At 40.3% G+C, this 15,144-nt stretch overlaps 1 protein-coding gene across 2 annotated transcripts in view; it reads left to right on the top strand.

The window, feature by feature from the left end:
- The window catches only part of CALCR (calcitonin receptor), a 154,616-nt gene that overhangs the window by 125,684 nt on the left and 13,788 nt on the right, over positions 1-15,144 (top strand). For both annotated transcript variants that reach the window (XM_054274019.1, XM_054274018.1), the window contains exons 8-11: positions 5,036-5,189; positions 10,115-10,175; positions 10,278-10,344; positions 12,729-12,947. In XM_054274019.1, the coding sequence (XP_054129994.1) occupies positions 5,036-5,189; positions 10,115-10,175; positions 10,278-10,344; positions 12,729-12,947 (501 nt within the window). The remainder of the gene's footprint in view (positions 1-5,035; positions 5,190-10,114; positions 10,176-10,277; positions 10,345-12,728; positions 12,948-15,144) is intronic.

Raw genomic sequence — 15,144 nt, 5'->3', positions numbered from 1 at the left:
GAGAGCACTGCAGGAATTGGCACACATGGGAATTTGTGTGACTTTACAGTGCCAAAACAGAGTCAAGCCTTTTGCTCTGACTGAATTACTAGGACAACCTTCCTCAAATAATTAGCAGGTTTATTTCATATTAAATTTTGTTATTATCCATGAAAATGGAGTTTTGGGGTTTATGCAGTTCAAGAGTTTTTTACCAGACTCGCCCCAATGAGGGTAAGTGGTGCAGTTAATGGTGCAGTTTTCTGTCCATAAGCTATTAACCAACAACCAAGGAGAGCCTTAACAGAGAAATGACAAGCGCATGTGATGAGAGGCTGCTGGATTAGCTGAGGAGAGCACTATGCCAATTACAATATTGTGCAATTGCAGGGTCCTTCATAGGCAGATGGGCCTTTGGGACTCCTTAGGCAGGACTGGAACATTAAAAGTGTTTACAACATGCCAGTATGCCCTGCAAAACATCATAGACACCATTTCTATCTCTTCCTTGTAAAAGGATAGTAAATTGTTTTATTTCTCCTCTGGGAAATATTCCAGAATCCTTTTGAAGTGCTTTTGTTGCATACTGCAGCTGTGGTGTTTACAAGATTTCCATAACTCTCTGCGAGATTTGCAAGTGAGAGGAATAGGACTGTTCAGAGGAATACTGACTGTATTCCTATTGACCCCTTTTGCCCCTGAGTAATTAGGCCACAATCATTGCAGTCATTGGAGGTTGCTTTTATGAGGAAGGAAAGTCAGCAGTAATGGACTCCTTTTTTTTCCTGGATACTGTCCTGCAAATCTGTAGAGAACTTTTCTCAGTTTCTGTGCCCATCAATGCAGTGCAAACACGTGGCCAGAGGCAGCCTCTTGCTCACAGACTGAGTTTCTTTCCACACTGCATTCTGCCAAAAGAGGTTCATTCTTGGCCATCCTTCCAGAAGCACAAAAGGAGCTGCTTTTTTAAAGCTGACTTTGAGGGCTGGTCATTTTTTCCTGATAAGTTTTCCACACTTATCCTTGCTATAGCCATCAACAGGACAGTGCAGGACAGTGCTGTCTGTTTCCAGGCTGTCAAAAAGTGGGATATTTGTTATTCCTTTGTTCAGGAGACCAACCTGAGCAACAGCTATGGGGCTGCACTAGAAAGGACCTGCTATTTCCTCCCAGCCTGTGCTTCTCATGAATTAAAACCCACTTGCTTCAGTCACCTGCACACCAGGTTGCAGACTGAAAAGCTCATGACTTTTAACTCCCCTTGAGAGTGTGAAGGTGCTGAATTAATCCTTTCCTGGATTTCACTGTGCTGCATATTGTACAAGATATAGCAAGGACAGAGGCTCTGTCTCAAAGAACTTACAACATAACTTTTGTCTTCAGCAGAAAATAAACTTCCTGCACATGTTTTTATCTCAAAGTTAACAGTCATAAAATCCTAGATCTTGGAGTGGTTTGGCTGGAAGGGACCTCAAAGATCATCCAATTCCAACAGCCCTGTCATGGGCAGAGACACCTTCCCTTAGACCAGGTTCCTTAGAGTCTCACTCAGCATGGTATTGAACACTTGCACAAACAGAGTCTACAACCTCTCTGGGCACCCTATAAATTATAGATATCAGTCTTTCTAGATTATAGTAAAGGTTTATAAATTATAGTAAAGAAAACAATCAGTTACAGAAGCAAATCTTCCACCTGTGCAATGCTTGATATTGTCTCGCAGTTTTATTTTACTTGTTTCTGTAAAAATAAACACTATATAAAACTTACTATTTCTGCTATTTTCTGAATTAAGATTAATGTACTCTAAGGTGTTGGTTTCATTTGTCTTGTTTTATTTTTACCAATCCAATTCTTATCAGTAAAATGTTCTCTTTTACTGAAAATTCTCTTTTACTTGCTCTGACCAAAGAAAAACAGGTTTTTTTATGGTAGGAGAATATTTCTATTGCATCACTTAGCCATAGCTAAAACACACTGCATTTTTTACCTCATCCAAAGCAGACTGATTTTTGTTTCCCTTTGAATAATATGAATATAACATCTTATCTCAATGCACTGTTGTGTTTAAACTCCTTATAATAACTTTTTCACATAAATTCTCAAATTAATGTGATGTGTGTATTAGTCATAATAATCCTTTATTCTTTGCCAAGAGTTTTCTTACTTCTCTAACTTGTTACATCAGAAGTTATTAAGTTCCTCAAGAGTCATTTGTTGTTTGCATGTCCATTGCTCTAAAGGATAAGTAAAATATTTCAGTTTTGAAGCCACAAGTCATAGTTCAGATGGAGGGTGCACAAAAGAAAGAAATGTTGGGAAATGAAGCAAATGGAGCTTAGTTCTACAGCTGTCAGGGAATGTTTTTCTATGTTTGCATTTGTTTGAGCTACAGGCACAAGCTCCAGCAAAGGCTGGCTTAGTTCTAGTGGAAGGTGTGTTCAGTCAGTCTCTGCTCAGAGGGCTGGCGAGCAGTGCACACAGAGAAGGGGCAAAGAGGAGCAAGGATCCTCCATAGCCACCTTCCTTTCAGTTGGACAGTATGAAACAGGGAAAGAATTAAGTCAAAATGACACACTTGAGAAGTACCACGGATTTTGTTGCAGAACTCACCATCTGTGCTCATCTCCTCCTCTAGTTGTTTATAGAGCCCAGGTGTCTGGATGGAATGATGGGATAATTTGGCCCTGGGAAGAGCAGGACCAGGCCATGTGCATCATGCAGGCTTCCTGAGTCACTCCCACTGGAGACATGAGGAAAACGATGCCTTGAGCTCTCAGGTGGCCCCTCTGACCTGCAGTTCCTCCTTGGAGACCTCCACAAGGGGACACAGTGCTGGCCCAGCGCAAACCTCAGACACAGAAAACTGCTCTGATGGCTCAGGAATCTTGCTTACATTTTAGAGGCCAGAGTGTCTGGCTGATGCTCCACACCTGAATCTGTGTGCAGACTGAGGGAAGTGCCCATCGGGCAAGGCAGCCCTTGTAGGGATGGGTAATAAGGGGAGAAGGGGAAAAGGAAAGCTACCAGCTAGGAGGCTGCATTGAGTGTGGGCTGGGAAACAAAGCAAAAAACATATTGACCCAGATCTCTGAAAAACAATCCAGGAATCATATAAGACCATTAATGAACACTTTTGCTCACAGAACAAAGGAGCAAATACATCCTCACTTATCATTTGTTTTGGTGGTGGTTGGCTCCACCAAAATTTGTTTTGGCAGAGTTAGGTTGAGCTCAGTGTACAACCCTTTTTGGACACATTTTTAAGAACTGTTCAGCCACAGTGCGGAAGATGTAACAGTCTGTTCTGTCCTGCATGGCAAGAATACATGAATTGCTAGGAAATAAAAAACAATTCTTTACATTAATCTTGTCAGAACCCTATATCCTAACCTATCAATAAACCTATATTTTCATGAACACCAACCTGCGCTGCAAATATTGAGACAGAATGAAATACACATGTTTGGACAATTGAGAATTGGGAACAGAAGGTGGTAGACAGGAGACAGAGAAGATTTTCTGATCTAGAGGGGCAGTCCAGACAAATGGAAAACGTGCAGTCCCCTATCTGTTGAACTGCAAAAGTGACTCTTGAAAGAGACAAGTGAATTCTAATGACATCTTGTGCAGCACAGGTAGTCAGCTTGGAAAACATCTGCAGAAGTTAAGGGAAATAGTTATTCTCCTGTGGCCACAGATGGTGGCTGTTACTTTGCTATCCCTGCTGTGACCCCAGATTTCCAGGCAGCATGTGGTGCTCCCCAGAAGCAGTGGGTCTCTGCCAGCGCAGCAATGCCCGCCACTCCTCCTGCCCTCCTGGGTTGTGGTGACAGGGAAGCCCAGGTGGAGGTACGTCACTGCTGTCCCTAAGAAAGGAAATGGACATGAGACCCATTCAGAAGAGCAGCAGCATTGTCCCCACCAGCTGGCACTCCAGTAGCGGACACAACATGGTTCCCTCCACCATCTGCCCACTGATTCCCAGAAATGTGCAGCCACAATCCCTTGTCAAGGTCTCTGTCTGGAGCCTTGTCCAAGCCATGAAGGGGAACCACTTCACCAGCTCCATTTAGCTCCTCATGTCAATTTGTTATTTCATCAAAATAGAGCTAAGCTGTCGCCTCACAAAGAGGGAATGACAGTATCCCTGGTACCCTACAAAGAGAATCTCTGCTGCCACAAAAGCTTGCACTTTCCAAAACAATTTGTTCAGAGCTGGGGACTGTTTAAAGCGTAAATGACTTTGGCTTAGAAGAAAGCCATGAAAAAACTTAGAAAAGCTTGATCAAAAGCAAGTCATCGAAATTGGAGCTCAATGTTAGGCTTTTTCACAGCCCTCCTTTGACCTGTAGAACAAGTGGCCAGATTACAGAGTTTTTAAGGAAATATTTTAATTTTTGGTATTTTTGGAGGGCTGTTATCATAATTCTCTTCTGCTTTGTGAGGACATTAATTTATTTTAATTTAATTTACAGAATCACAGAATCACTAGATTTGAAGAGCATCGAGTCCAACCCATGCCCTAACACCTCAACTAAACCATGGCACTGAGTGCCACATCCAGTCTTCTTTTAAACACCTCCAGAGATGGTGACTCCACCACCTCTCTGAGCAGACAATTCCAGTACTTTGCCACTCTTTCTGTAAAAAACTTTTTCCTAATATCCAACCTATATTTCCCTTGACACAGCTTTAGACTGTGTCTTCTCATTCTGTCAGTTGCTGCCTGGAGAAAGAGGCCAACCCCACCTGACCCCAACCACCTTTCAGGGAGTTATAGAGAGTGATAAGGGCACCCCAAGCCTCCTTTTCTCCAGGCTAATTTAATTTAATTTAATTCATTTAATTAAATTTAATTCCTTTAGTTCATCTCATTCATTAAAATTTGAAATCCTTCTCACTGATAGGTGCTGAAAAAAACCCCAAAAACCAGAAAGAGCTGGGAATTTTTGTTACCCTTTGCTTTCTTATAGCCTAGCAGTAACATTTGTCTTCACCTACTTAAATGCAAAATGCTGATCAAGTGTGTGACTTTCTCTCATTTATCTAACAGGTGAGCTGCAAAGTGCTGCAATTCTTTCATCAGTACATGCTGGGCTGCAACTACTTCTGGATGCTCTGTGAAGGCATTTATCTCCACACGCTGATCGTGGTGGCAGTGTTTGCTGAAGAACAGCGTTTGCACTGGTATTACCTCTTGGGCTGGGGTATGTATGCTACCATCTGGAGCAGGATGGTCAGTACACTCAGATTTTTGGATTCTTCTAGCCCTTATGTATCACTTATGATCCAGTTAATATCATTAGATCATGGCTTAAGACTGAGTTCTTGGACTCTTAATTTGAGAATATAGTTACATGGGCTTAGAAACTTACAAAAAACTGCACAAAAAAAAGTATTTTTTATTTGCTGCATTTGTAGAAAGGAGTGCTTACGCTCTGTTAAGAAAAGCCATTGGAAAAATACATTTCTATTCAAGAATATATCTTTTCTGAAAAAAATAGATGTTTATTTTTGTCACATATATACAAAAACATGATTGTGTGACAGTACCTATAAAGTATAATTTTCCTGGAATCGAGAGGAAAGATGAGTGTCTGTGTCTCACAAAATGAAGAAAATACAGCCTACAAAGAGGAAGCAGAATTTCTCAGGAAGTGAATCCAGTATCAGATACATTTTGGCATATGTTGTTTTAAAGGAAAAAATTTTATTTTACCTACTGAGTAGGGAATGGCTTTGCTGTCAGGACTGGTTTTATCCAGCAGCATGTGGTCATATGCATCCTGCTCAAGGAGCCATGACTAGGACTGGTTCTTCATCTCCAAATATGCATTCTCTTCTGTTTTCTATTTTGCTAAGGGATCCCTTGCCTTTTTAGTGGGTAGCAGCAGATATTTTTCCTTTGGACTACCTGGTCCAATAAAAGACCATATAAATGTAATCAGTATATTACAATGAATCTTTTACATTTGAATCACTATTTTAAATCTATTCTGCATCAGTGTTGACAGAAAATCAATATCAAGAGCTTTCTTCCAATTTGGCAACCATGAATCTCTGGCCTCATTCCAATTCCTGGTAAGGCAGCTCCCCTATCTTGAAACCACTGGTGCAGCAAAGCAGCAAATAATGGACCTTTACCATTGTCCCACTGCACAGACACTGGACTGGCTGAAGCAGACACAATTTATTCTATATTTGCCATCCTCTTTGGTGAAGTTGTACTTTTTCAAGATTATTTCATTTACAGCAGGAAAACAGAAAAATAGCCCTATTGCTTAAACCAATAAAAATGAGAAATTTTTAGATTAGATAAGTGGATAATTAGATAACTAGGTAACTAGATCAGAGGAAAATTACCCAGTTCTATATGTTCTGAAGAAATTTAAAACCCTACCTTCAGACACAAGTTAGGTATCCAATATTTGATCCTAAATGGGCAGTAACAGCAAAGTTATCCCCTGTCTGGATTTTCATTTTAAAATCTGATCATTTACTGTCCCCTTTCAATACAAGGCTTAGTGCTTGCTGGATACCTACATTAGATAACAAGAAAATTAACATGATTTTCTAGTACACATACTTTGTAGTGTCAGATAGCAGATTCCAGGCAAATAATAATTTGTCTTTGATGGTTTTTGTTTGTTTGTTGGGTTTTCCTTAATGAGAACACCAGCATGCACTCTTTTTTCTTAAGAGAATGGCATCTTTTCTAAGAGAGGCATTTGTAATGCTTTTGGAATTATAAGTATGTGAAACATTATCATCTCTTAAATGAAGACAACCTTCCGGAGGAGCCCTAAATCAACTTAGAGCTTCTGAACCATGCCAATCCAAATAGCTGAGTCGTCTTGGAGCAAGAAGCTGTGCTATCACAAAAATCTCATAGCTCAGAATATTTCAATATAAAAAGTCTCATAGGGATGTGAAACAGCAACCCAATGTGACGAGTCATTTTAAACATTTGCTTCCAGACAAAGCTTTTTCATATCTCACAGAACAAGGCTTCCCAAAATAGTGTCACTCCCTATCCAATTGTGGAAGAGCAATATGGTCATGGACATAATTTTTTTCTGGTGCCATTCAATTTAGGCAGTGCAATTTAATGCACCTGTGACATCCAGCCTGCAATGAAAGGTAATGAGCCAGCTGGAGTAGTGCTGAGAATGGCACCAGCAGCACAGTGGGGAATTCAGTGAAGTTACCTGATAAGACACATATCAGTGTCTGCAGAGCTGCCCCAAAAATAAAGAGGGTAGTGGCAGTGGTAATAGGGTGCTGATATCTGGAGAAGGAAACAATTATAAATAATGGGCATAACTCTTGACAATGGTGTCTGCAGCCATTTTCATGAAACTAGATTAATACTTCCAAAAAAAAAAAAAGAAAAAAAGGTAATGATTAGCTCCTCCTAACTTAAATAGAAATATTATTAATAGCAAAATTGTCTGATTATAACAATCTGGTTACCCCTTAAGTTTGCATGAATCATTGTAATTCCACTGATTCCAGAAGGAGTAGTAACACTGTTTAACTTTAAACATCCATCTATGTTAATCAATGAACAGAGACACGTTTCTCCAAAGGGCAATGCAGAGGAACCAGAGCAGGCTGTGCTCTGAATTACAATTCAAGAGATCAAGGCAAATGTCCAAACCAAGTTACTCATTATTCATTGCTCTTGCTAATCTCTATGCAAGAAGATCTGGCCTACTATATTTGGAAAACCACTAATGACATTTTTAAAATAGCTTTATAAGAAAAATAAAAAATCTGAGCAAATATAAGAAACATCTACAAAAGGTTTGAGGTGATGGAATGGTATCTGGCATGGGCAGATGTATTTCAAGGCTGATGCCATCAGCTGACCCCTTCTCTGGGAATCACGGCTGAGGATGTGATTTCTCATTTGTTACTGTTTTGCTGGGTCAGGAAATCACCATTAGGCAGGACAATGAAATAGTATCAACTGTGTGCAACAGTACAGCTCGCTGTGGCTGCTTCAGGCAGCTTCACCACATCAAAGTGAAAAGGGAATCATTTATTTGGACAGTGCTGAAACTGCAGTGCCTTCCAAATGGTGCTGGGAATAGTGACCTAATTGCCAGTTTGTGCTGTAAAGGACCTGGCATGACCTAAAGAGATGTGTCTTACCTGTCCCTGGGATGGCTGGGGACCTTCTCTGCATTATTCACTGCTCACCGTGTACAGGTGGGACTCATACATGTAACCATGACCCCACAGTCTTTGATGCTCCACTTCTCTGCTCCTCTCTGCTTTTTGGCCCTTTACAAGAGCAGCACTTAGCCCTAGAATAGCCCATCCAGCCTGCAGCTGGAAATCTGAGCTTCAGAGGGTCATGGGCTTCTTAGCCTGTAACTGGCTAACGAAGGCTTTCCACAGCATTCTTGAGATTTTCTTTGGAGCTTGTTGAGCCAAATATCCCAGGCTAATGCATTTAGCAGAAGAAAAAAGCTGGTTTTACATCATATGGCATGTTCTACTTGCAATACTCCAGGCCACAGTTTTCAGCTGAAGAAGTTTTGCTATTAGAAAGGCCCCTTAAAAATTGCATTTCAATCTTCTAACAAAACTGGCCCAGACTTGCTCCATTTCCCAATCAAAGCGATTTCCTCAAGCTGTCAATCCCATGAGCTCACCCTGAGGTCATAAGCTCCTTTCTTTTTATTCTGAGCTTTTTGATGTTTTGCTGTGCATCATCACCCAAAAAGGTAATTCTGCAGCCAGAGGCTTGGGAATCACTTTCTAAATACATACAAAAGAGAAAGCAATCCAGTTTGTTCTCCTACAGCTGCATTGTCCTCCCAAGGTAAATTGCAATGAGAAGTCTTTTTGTTGGCAATAGAGTAAATAGCTATTGCTTAAAAACACCTGGAAACATAAGAGTGTCTTATTTATGTATCTTTGGACCTTGTTTTCACTCCCCACAATATGGTTAAGGATCCTCCATCTCTTCTAAATATTTTTATGAAACCACTAACATATGAACAAAACAGGAGCAGTGTTCTTTTAATCTCTCCATGATTAATCATGGTATCAATAGGATATTTTCACACATTTTAATTTGTAATTGTAGAATATCCAAAGCTCAGTAGAAAGATCAGTGGTTCATAGGCAATAGGCAGCAGTAGCAGCAAAGGTGTGTGCCCAGCTCTCTGCACAGGACAGACAAGGCAGCAGATCGTGTCCAGCTGTCTGTATGTGTATGTGCAAGGCTGCACAGACTGGGCTCAGCACCATGCTGCAGGGTCCTCAGTTCCAGGCTTCCAGCCTGTTGGAAAAGGATATGACATTTAAGCAAGCTGAAGGGAAATGAAAAGGAGTGGACCAGACTGTCACTCTCAGTGTCAGGCTGGAAATAAGAACCTAAGCTTTCTATTTTGTTAAGCATGGCATGTTGCCTAGCCCAGTGCAAATTTGCTCCCATCAGCTCCCTGTCAAAACCTCCTCTGAGGTGTCACAAATAAGTCAGGATATGTGGATTTATGGTAGTCACAGCTCTTCTCCCTGTTGAGATAAAGCTGCATGGAGTGGGCTTGACTGCACAGATGCTGAGAACCTACAGAGGATATCACAAATTCCCATCCCCCAAAAACCTCCTGGCTCCAAATGCTTTCTCATGCCATTGGCTCCAAAAGAGAAACTCTTCACTCTGTTCCTTGTTGCCCCATAATCTGGCATGCAAGTCAATGTGCCTCTCTGTTGCTCAACAGTTATTTACATGTCTTTAACAAGTGTCCCTGGTTTCCTGAGAGAAGACTCCTCTGAGAACAGAATGATCCCTACATCCTTCCCACACTCCCTGCTCACACCCTTCCCTGCAAAAGCCACAGCAGTGCAGGGAGCCTGGCAACAGCTTTGAGACACCCCAGGAGAGCATGGTCTGTGGGTTTTGCTTCTCCTTTTTGGCCTGCCTTGAATGTTAATCCCTTTTGCATCTCATCATTGAGGTGTTGCCAGGATCTGGGTGTGATGGACTAAGTTCTTTCCTGAAGGATGTGATTTCACATCCATACGTTTTGTGAACAACAGACTTATTAGAGTGTGACACACATGAAATTCAAGCTAAACAAATACCAAAACTGATCTATAACTTTAATCATTTCAGGGTTCCCTTTAGTGCCAGCATCCATTCATGCAGTTGCAAGAGCCAGATACTTCAATGACAAGTGAGTAGCACGTCTGTTTTTGAAGGAATTTAGCATTATTTAACTATGCAGCAAATTTTATTCAAGTTAATAACAAATGTTAATGCTGTATTTCCCCTCTAGCTGCTGGATGAGTGTTGACACACACTTACTTTATATTGTTCATGGACCTGTAATGGCAGCTCTATTGGTAAGAATATTGTTTGCTATCAACAGTATAAATAAGTATTTTAAAATTATACTAACCCAAACAAAATAGAAGCTTCTCTACTATAAGTATTTTGGTCAAAACACAGAAGTAACTAGAGGTTTTCTCTACTCGGTGTTACAAAGGACAGGCTCACAACACTTTCTTCCTGTGGGACTTGAGAGGAATACACTGCATTTATGTGGCATCCATCATTTAACTGTGCCTTAGCTGGGGTGAGCTGGTTGCTCAGCATGGGTTCTTCCGGTCACTGAGCTGGTGTGTTCCAGAGGTAGGGGTCTAAAAGAATCCAGGGAAAGAACTCAAACTGTGCTGTTTGAGTAGGAGGACAAGATTCCAAGTGCAGCTTGGCAATGTGCACACATACAGCATCTGGTGTGCCAGCTGGGCATGGTACCCCTGACCTTCCTGACAGGTGCAGAACAGGTTTTGCCCAACCCAGCCCCAAGCTCATGTGATTGTGTCACCCAAGAAGCACTTTCATCTTTTATCTGCATTTACTTGCAAACACCTGCACGATGTACCTGCAATAATTGCCTCAGAGATCAAACAATAGCGCAGCAAGTACTTGGAAAACTTTGAATAAACAACTTTCCATATAATAGCTGAATAAACAAAAAGTCTTTCTACCCTTTCTGGAGAAGCAGTCTTTAACATCAGCTCTATGAAATAGCCCATCCTTCCCTGCCTTATAGGCAGTCTGTTGGTCCCATAGAATCACATTTATTGTGGGTTTATTGGTTCAATCTTGACTGTATCTCCTATTGTAATGTCAATTACCATCTGAGATAATCCATTTAACCTTTATTTTTTGTCACTGTTATCCCAGTCTTTATATCTTGCCACAAAGAAAATATAAGCAACTATTATGGAAAAATAGCAATCTTTAGCTATTTTCAAAACAAGATATTATTTCTATATTGTGCTTATGTCATTCCAGTCTTATTTTTCTTATGAAGATGTCAATGTCTACAGTATATCCTGCATGATTTGCTACAAAAAATCCCACAGTGGCTGACTGATTCAGAAGAGCTGAGGGTTTTTAACTTTGTAAAGTCTTTCTTTGACTTTTTACAGTTACTTTCAGAAAATCTAAAAGTGAAGGTTAAGCAGAGTGAGTGAAGTCAGAATAGGATGGAGAATAAGGTTTAGATTTAATGTTGACTGGGATCTCAGAAGTAATTTATTATTCCTATTTTCTAGTAGAGCACAAATGTAAAACAGTTCAAAGGTCTCCCAGTGTAGTTTAGAAGTGATGAAATGTTTTACCAGAGCTTGCTGATTCACTGTTCTGAAAAAATCCGACTGAAATTTCTTATATATATATATATATATATATATATATATATGTGATTTGAACTCTTGAAATATTTATGGAAGTTATACACTTACATACTTATTTCAAAAAATTAGCAGGAAAAAGAAAGTCAATTAAAGTTCCAAAGAGTCAGTGCCTGATTTTACTGTAGCAGAGTGGAAAAGAGTGATGTGGGTGCCCTGGAGGCCAAGGGTCTGTGATCCAGAGATGTCCACAGGGTAATCACTGAACTCATTACCAGCCGGGCTCTGCCCTCCCTCTTCCTGCAGGCTCTCAGCACATCCCACAAGGAGCTCTCTGTGAAGCCAGGGTCAAGGGCAGGTTGCTCTATGCTGAAATCAGATTTCCATAAATAACTGAGGAGAGGAGCTGCTGAACTACTTGGTATCACTGATCATGAGGATCAGGGACAAAGTTTTCTGCCCTGAGACAGCAACAGTTACCTGTTCCCTGTGAGTAGAGTACCATGGGGTCCCTGCAGTCTGGTGGAGGCAAGAGATGTCCAAGGTTTTCCTGAAAAACAGCCTTACACCTCTGCTCACAGACAACCCTGAAGCATTAGTCCATGGAGCATTTTCCTTAGGGAAATTCTGTGCTCCCATAGGTCCCATGTGTCCAGGGACAGGCTGGAGTTTATCCCAACTGGCAAGATAGCTTGGCAACTGTCAGACTCAGGACAGAGATGTGGTTATTTCTAGGGGACAATTTGTCCACCCCATTTAAACTTCCAATATAAAAATAATATTTAGTGTTCCCTGGAAACCCTGAATTTGCCCACATCAGTGTCAAAACATCCAGTGCATCCTAGAACTGACCCCTGCCTGCCTGAAGCATCCATGCAGGCTCCAAACCATGTAGAGCTGCTTAATAGATCTTTTCTGAAAATATGCAAGATATTTTCCAAGACCTGACTGCCAGGGAACTGCCCATTATAAGATACAATAAAGCTAGAAAGCTGCAGTTTATTGCCATTGATGTGCTTGGTATTTTTATTTTGAATGTCTGTTTAATTTGAATGCTTGCACCTACAATAGCTTTGTTTTTGCAGGTCAATTTCTTCTTTTTGCTGAACATTGTCCGAGTTTTGGTGACAAAGCTGAGAGATACCCACCGTGCTGAGTCCAACATGTATATGAAAGCTGTCAGAGCTACTTTAATCCTGGTGCCCTTACTGGGAATTCAGTTTGTTATTATTCCCTGGAGACCAGAAAACCGACTTGCTGGAGAAATATATGATTACATCATGCACATACTCATGCATTACCAGGTATGTAGCAGCTTCAGTATAGCTGACTTGTTTGATGTTAAACTAATTTACTTGAAGGTAGTGTTGCCAGTACCATCGAGTTTTACCCTGAAGATGAAATAACTGGGTTTTCAGTTCTTTTCCAGCCATTTCACAGTATTGGATTATCTGCATTTACACAAGCAGCGTCACTGTGTAAACAGAGACAAGATAGAGGAAACAATGTAATAAGTAAAAATTATCAGTTCACACTATTTCCAAACCATGGAGAGAAAATGAGTTCACAGACAGCTTTTATGTTCCAGCATAACTTCTGTTGAACTGCTGAAATTGACCAAAACTAGTGCTGTGACCTTAATATTAAAATAAGCAGTCTTAGCAAACTGTTGCTCAGAGGGAATGCCAACGCACAAAAGAAAAACCAGAGATAACTAAGCTTCATTTAGGAGTTATAATTCCATTATTAGGCAGTTTAAATTATCAGATTGACATTTTGATTTCAAAAACGCTCTGAAAATACATCGTTCAGTAAGTCTAGTTTTGGTTGGGTTTTTTTTTTAACAAAACAAGCCAAACCAAAATGCATTTAAAGGCTGGGTTATCTGGTTGACTGACTGGAATATATCCAGACCTATACTGACTAGGAAAGGCAGTTTTTCAATGCATTTGTGAGTAGTGGTCAACATGACTGAATATGGTGACTAACTTATTGCTTCCATTCATATAGAATGACTAAATGGAGAAATTATTTTAATGCTTTAATAAGAAAACAGCTTAAAAATAATAGTGTTTTTCCTTAAATGAAATTATAAATAAGGCAACCTAAATCTATGAACCCTGTCAGATTATATACCCTGCTTATCATCCTTATCCCTTCAAAACTGTGGGTGCTCCTGCTGCTGCCTGGGTAGAATAACTGAAGTTATAGGTCTACTTTTGAAGTGTATGACATCTTATATTACAGTTCTGCTTAAAAGGAATGACAGCTTTGTTACTTCTATTGTTGCCTGTACTGTTACTTTTTCACTTACAAGAGCTATAAATGAATATCTCCAAATTAGTTTTTTGGTGACAAGTTATTTGATTGCAGTTCTAACAAGTTAGGATAAGACAGAGTGTTACAATAATCACTTTACTCTTAAAATAAAATATCTTTTAAATTCCATGCAGTTGTTGGAGAATCGCAAAACCGATTATAATTGTCTTAATTAAAAATTCTAATTGTGATCATTATGCAACAGAAAATCACCAAACTGAGGTTGAAATGGAGGCTGCATGGATGAAGGGGGTTGGGTGAGGGAGGGATCCAGGGCAGGAAAGTTTCATCCCTAGTGGGCTCCTTCTGCTCACACAGAAGAACCCTTGACACCTCTGCAGTGTAATCTTCCTGCAAGAATTTGGCATTTTGGAAGGGCTGGGCAGTTGTCCTGCTGGCTGCAGCCAACTGCAATCCTTCCTTTTCCACTTACCCTGGATTTTTAACCAGCAACCTAAAATAAACATTCTTAATTCTTTCCCTAGCATTTCTTGTATGCATATTTAAGATCGATCCCCAGCTGTATAATCACTCCTCTGGTGCTCATTTTCTTCTAGGGCTGGTTCTGTAATTAGCAGATTCTGTGTGAGTTTGTGTAATGGCTGTGTCTCCCCTCTAGCTGCTGTGCTCCCTGACCCACAGCACAGCCAGCCCGTGCAGACACCAGCAAGAGTCTGTGGGGTTTTGCAGCTCATGGCATGTCAGTCATCCTGGGAAAAATTACCCATCTTTTTTTGGTGCAAAATGTTATACATTCTTCATTTCTGCACTGCTTAAATGAGAAAATTTTATGCCTTTTCTAGAACAGAAAGAGAGGCAAGTTTTCACAGTACATGACTTCTTTAAGTGAACATGAAGGATTGATGTGTTAGTTATATAATTCATGTACACAGAAATGGTGCAAACAAGAACTGCAGTCTATTGTAAAACTCAGAGGACTGAAGAAAAGAAAGAACTTTTCACAAAAAAAAAACATGTAATGTTACTTTTTTTCAAAGAATGGTTTTCCCAGCTGAAAAACAACACACCAGTATTTTATTTTATTTATTTTATTTTATTTTTCTATTTTATTTTATTTGTCAATGGGCTAGGTTTCCTCTGCTGAACTCACTCTCACCTCTGCTGGTGCTGGGGCTGGAACTGATGCTTTCTTCACCCTTGGAACCACTGGCAACCTTTTGA

The sequence above is a fragment of the Melozone crissalis genome, unplaced genomic scaffold, assembly GCF_028551555.1.
Source record: "Melozone crissalis strain CALT ecotype California unplaced genomic scaffold, PUWL_Pcris_2 ptg000016l_1, whole genome shotgun sequence".
NCBI lineage: Eukaryota > Metazoa > Chordata > Aves > Passeriformes > Passerellidae > Melozone > Melozone crissalis.
This window is presented reverse-complemented; position numbering and strand designations above follow the sequence as displayed.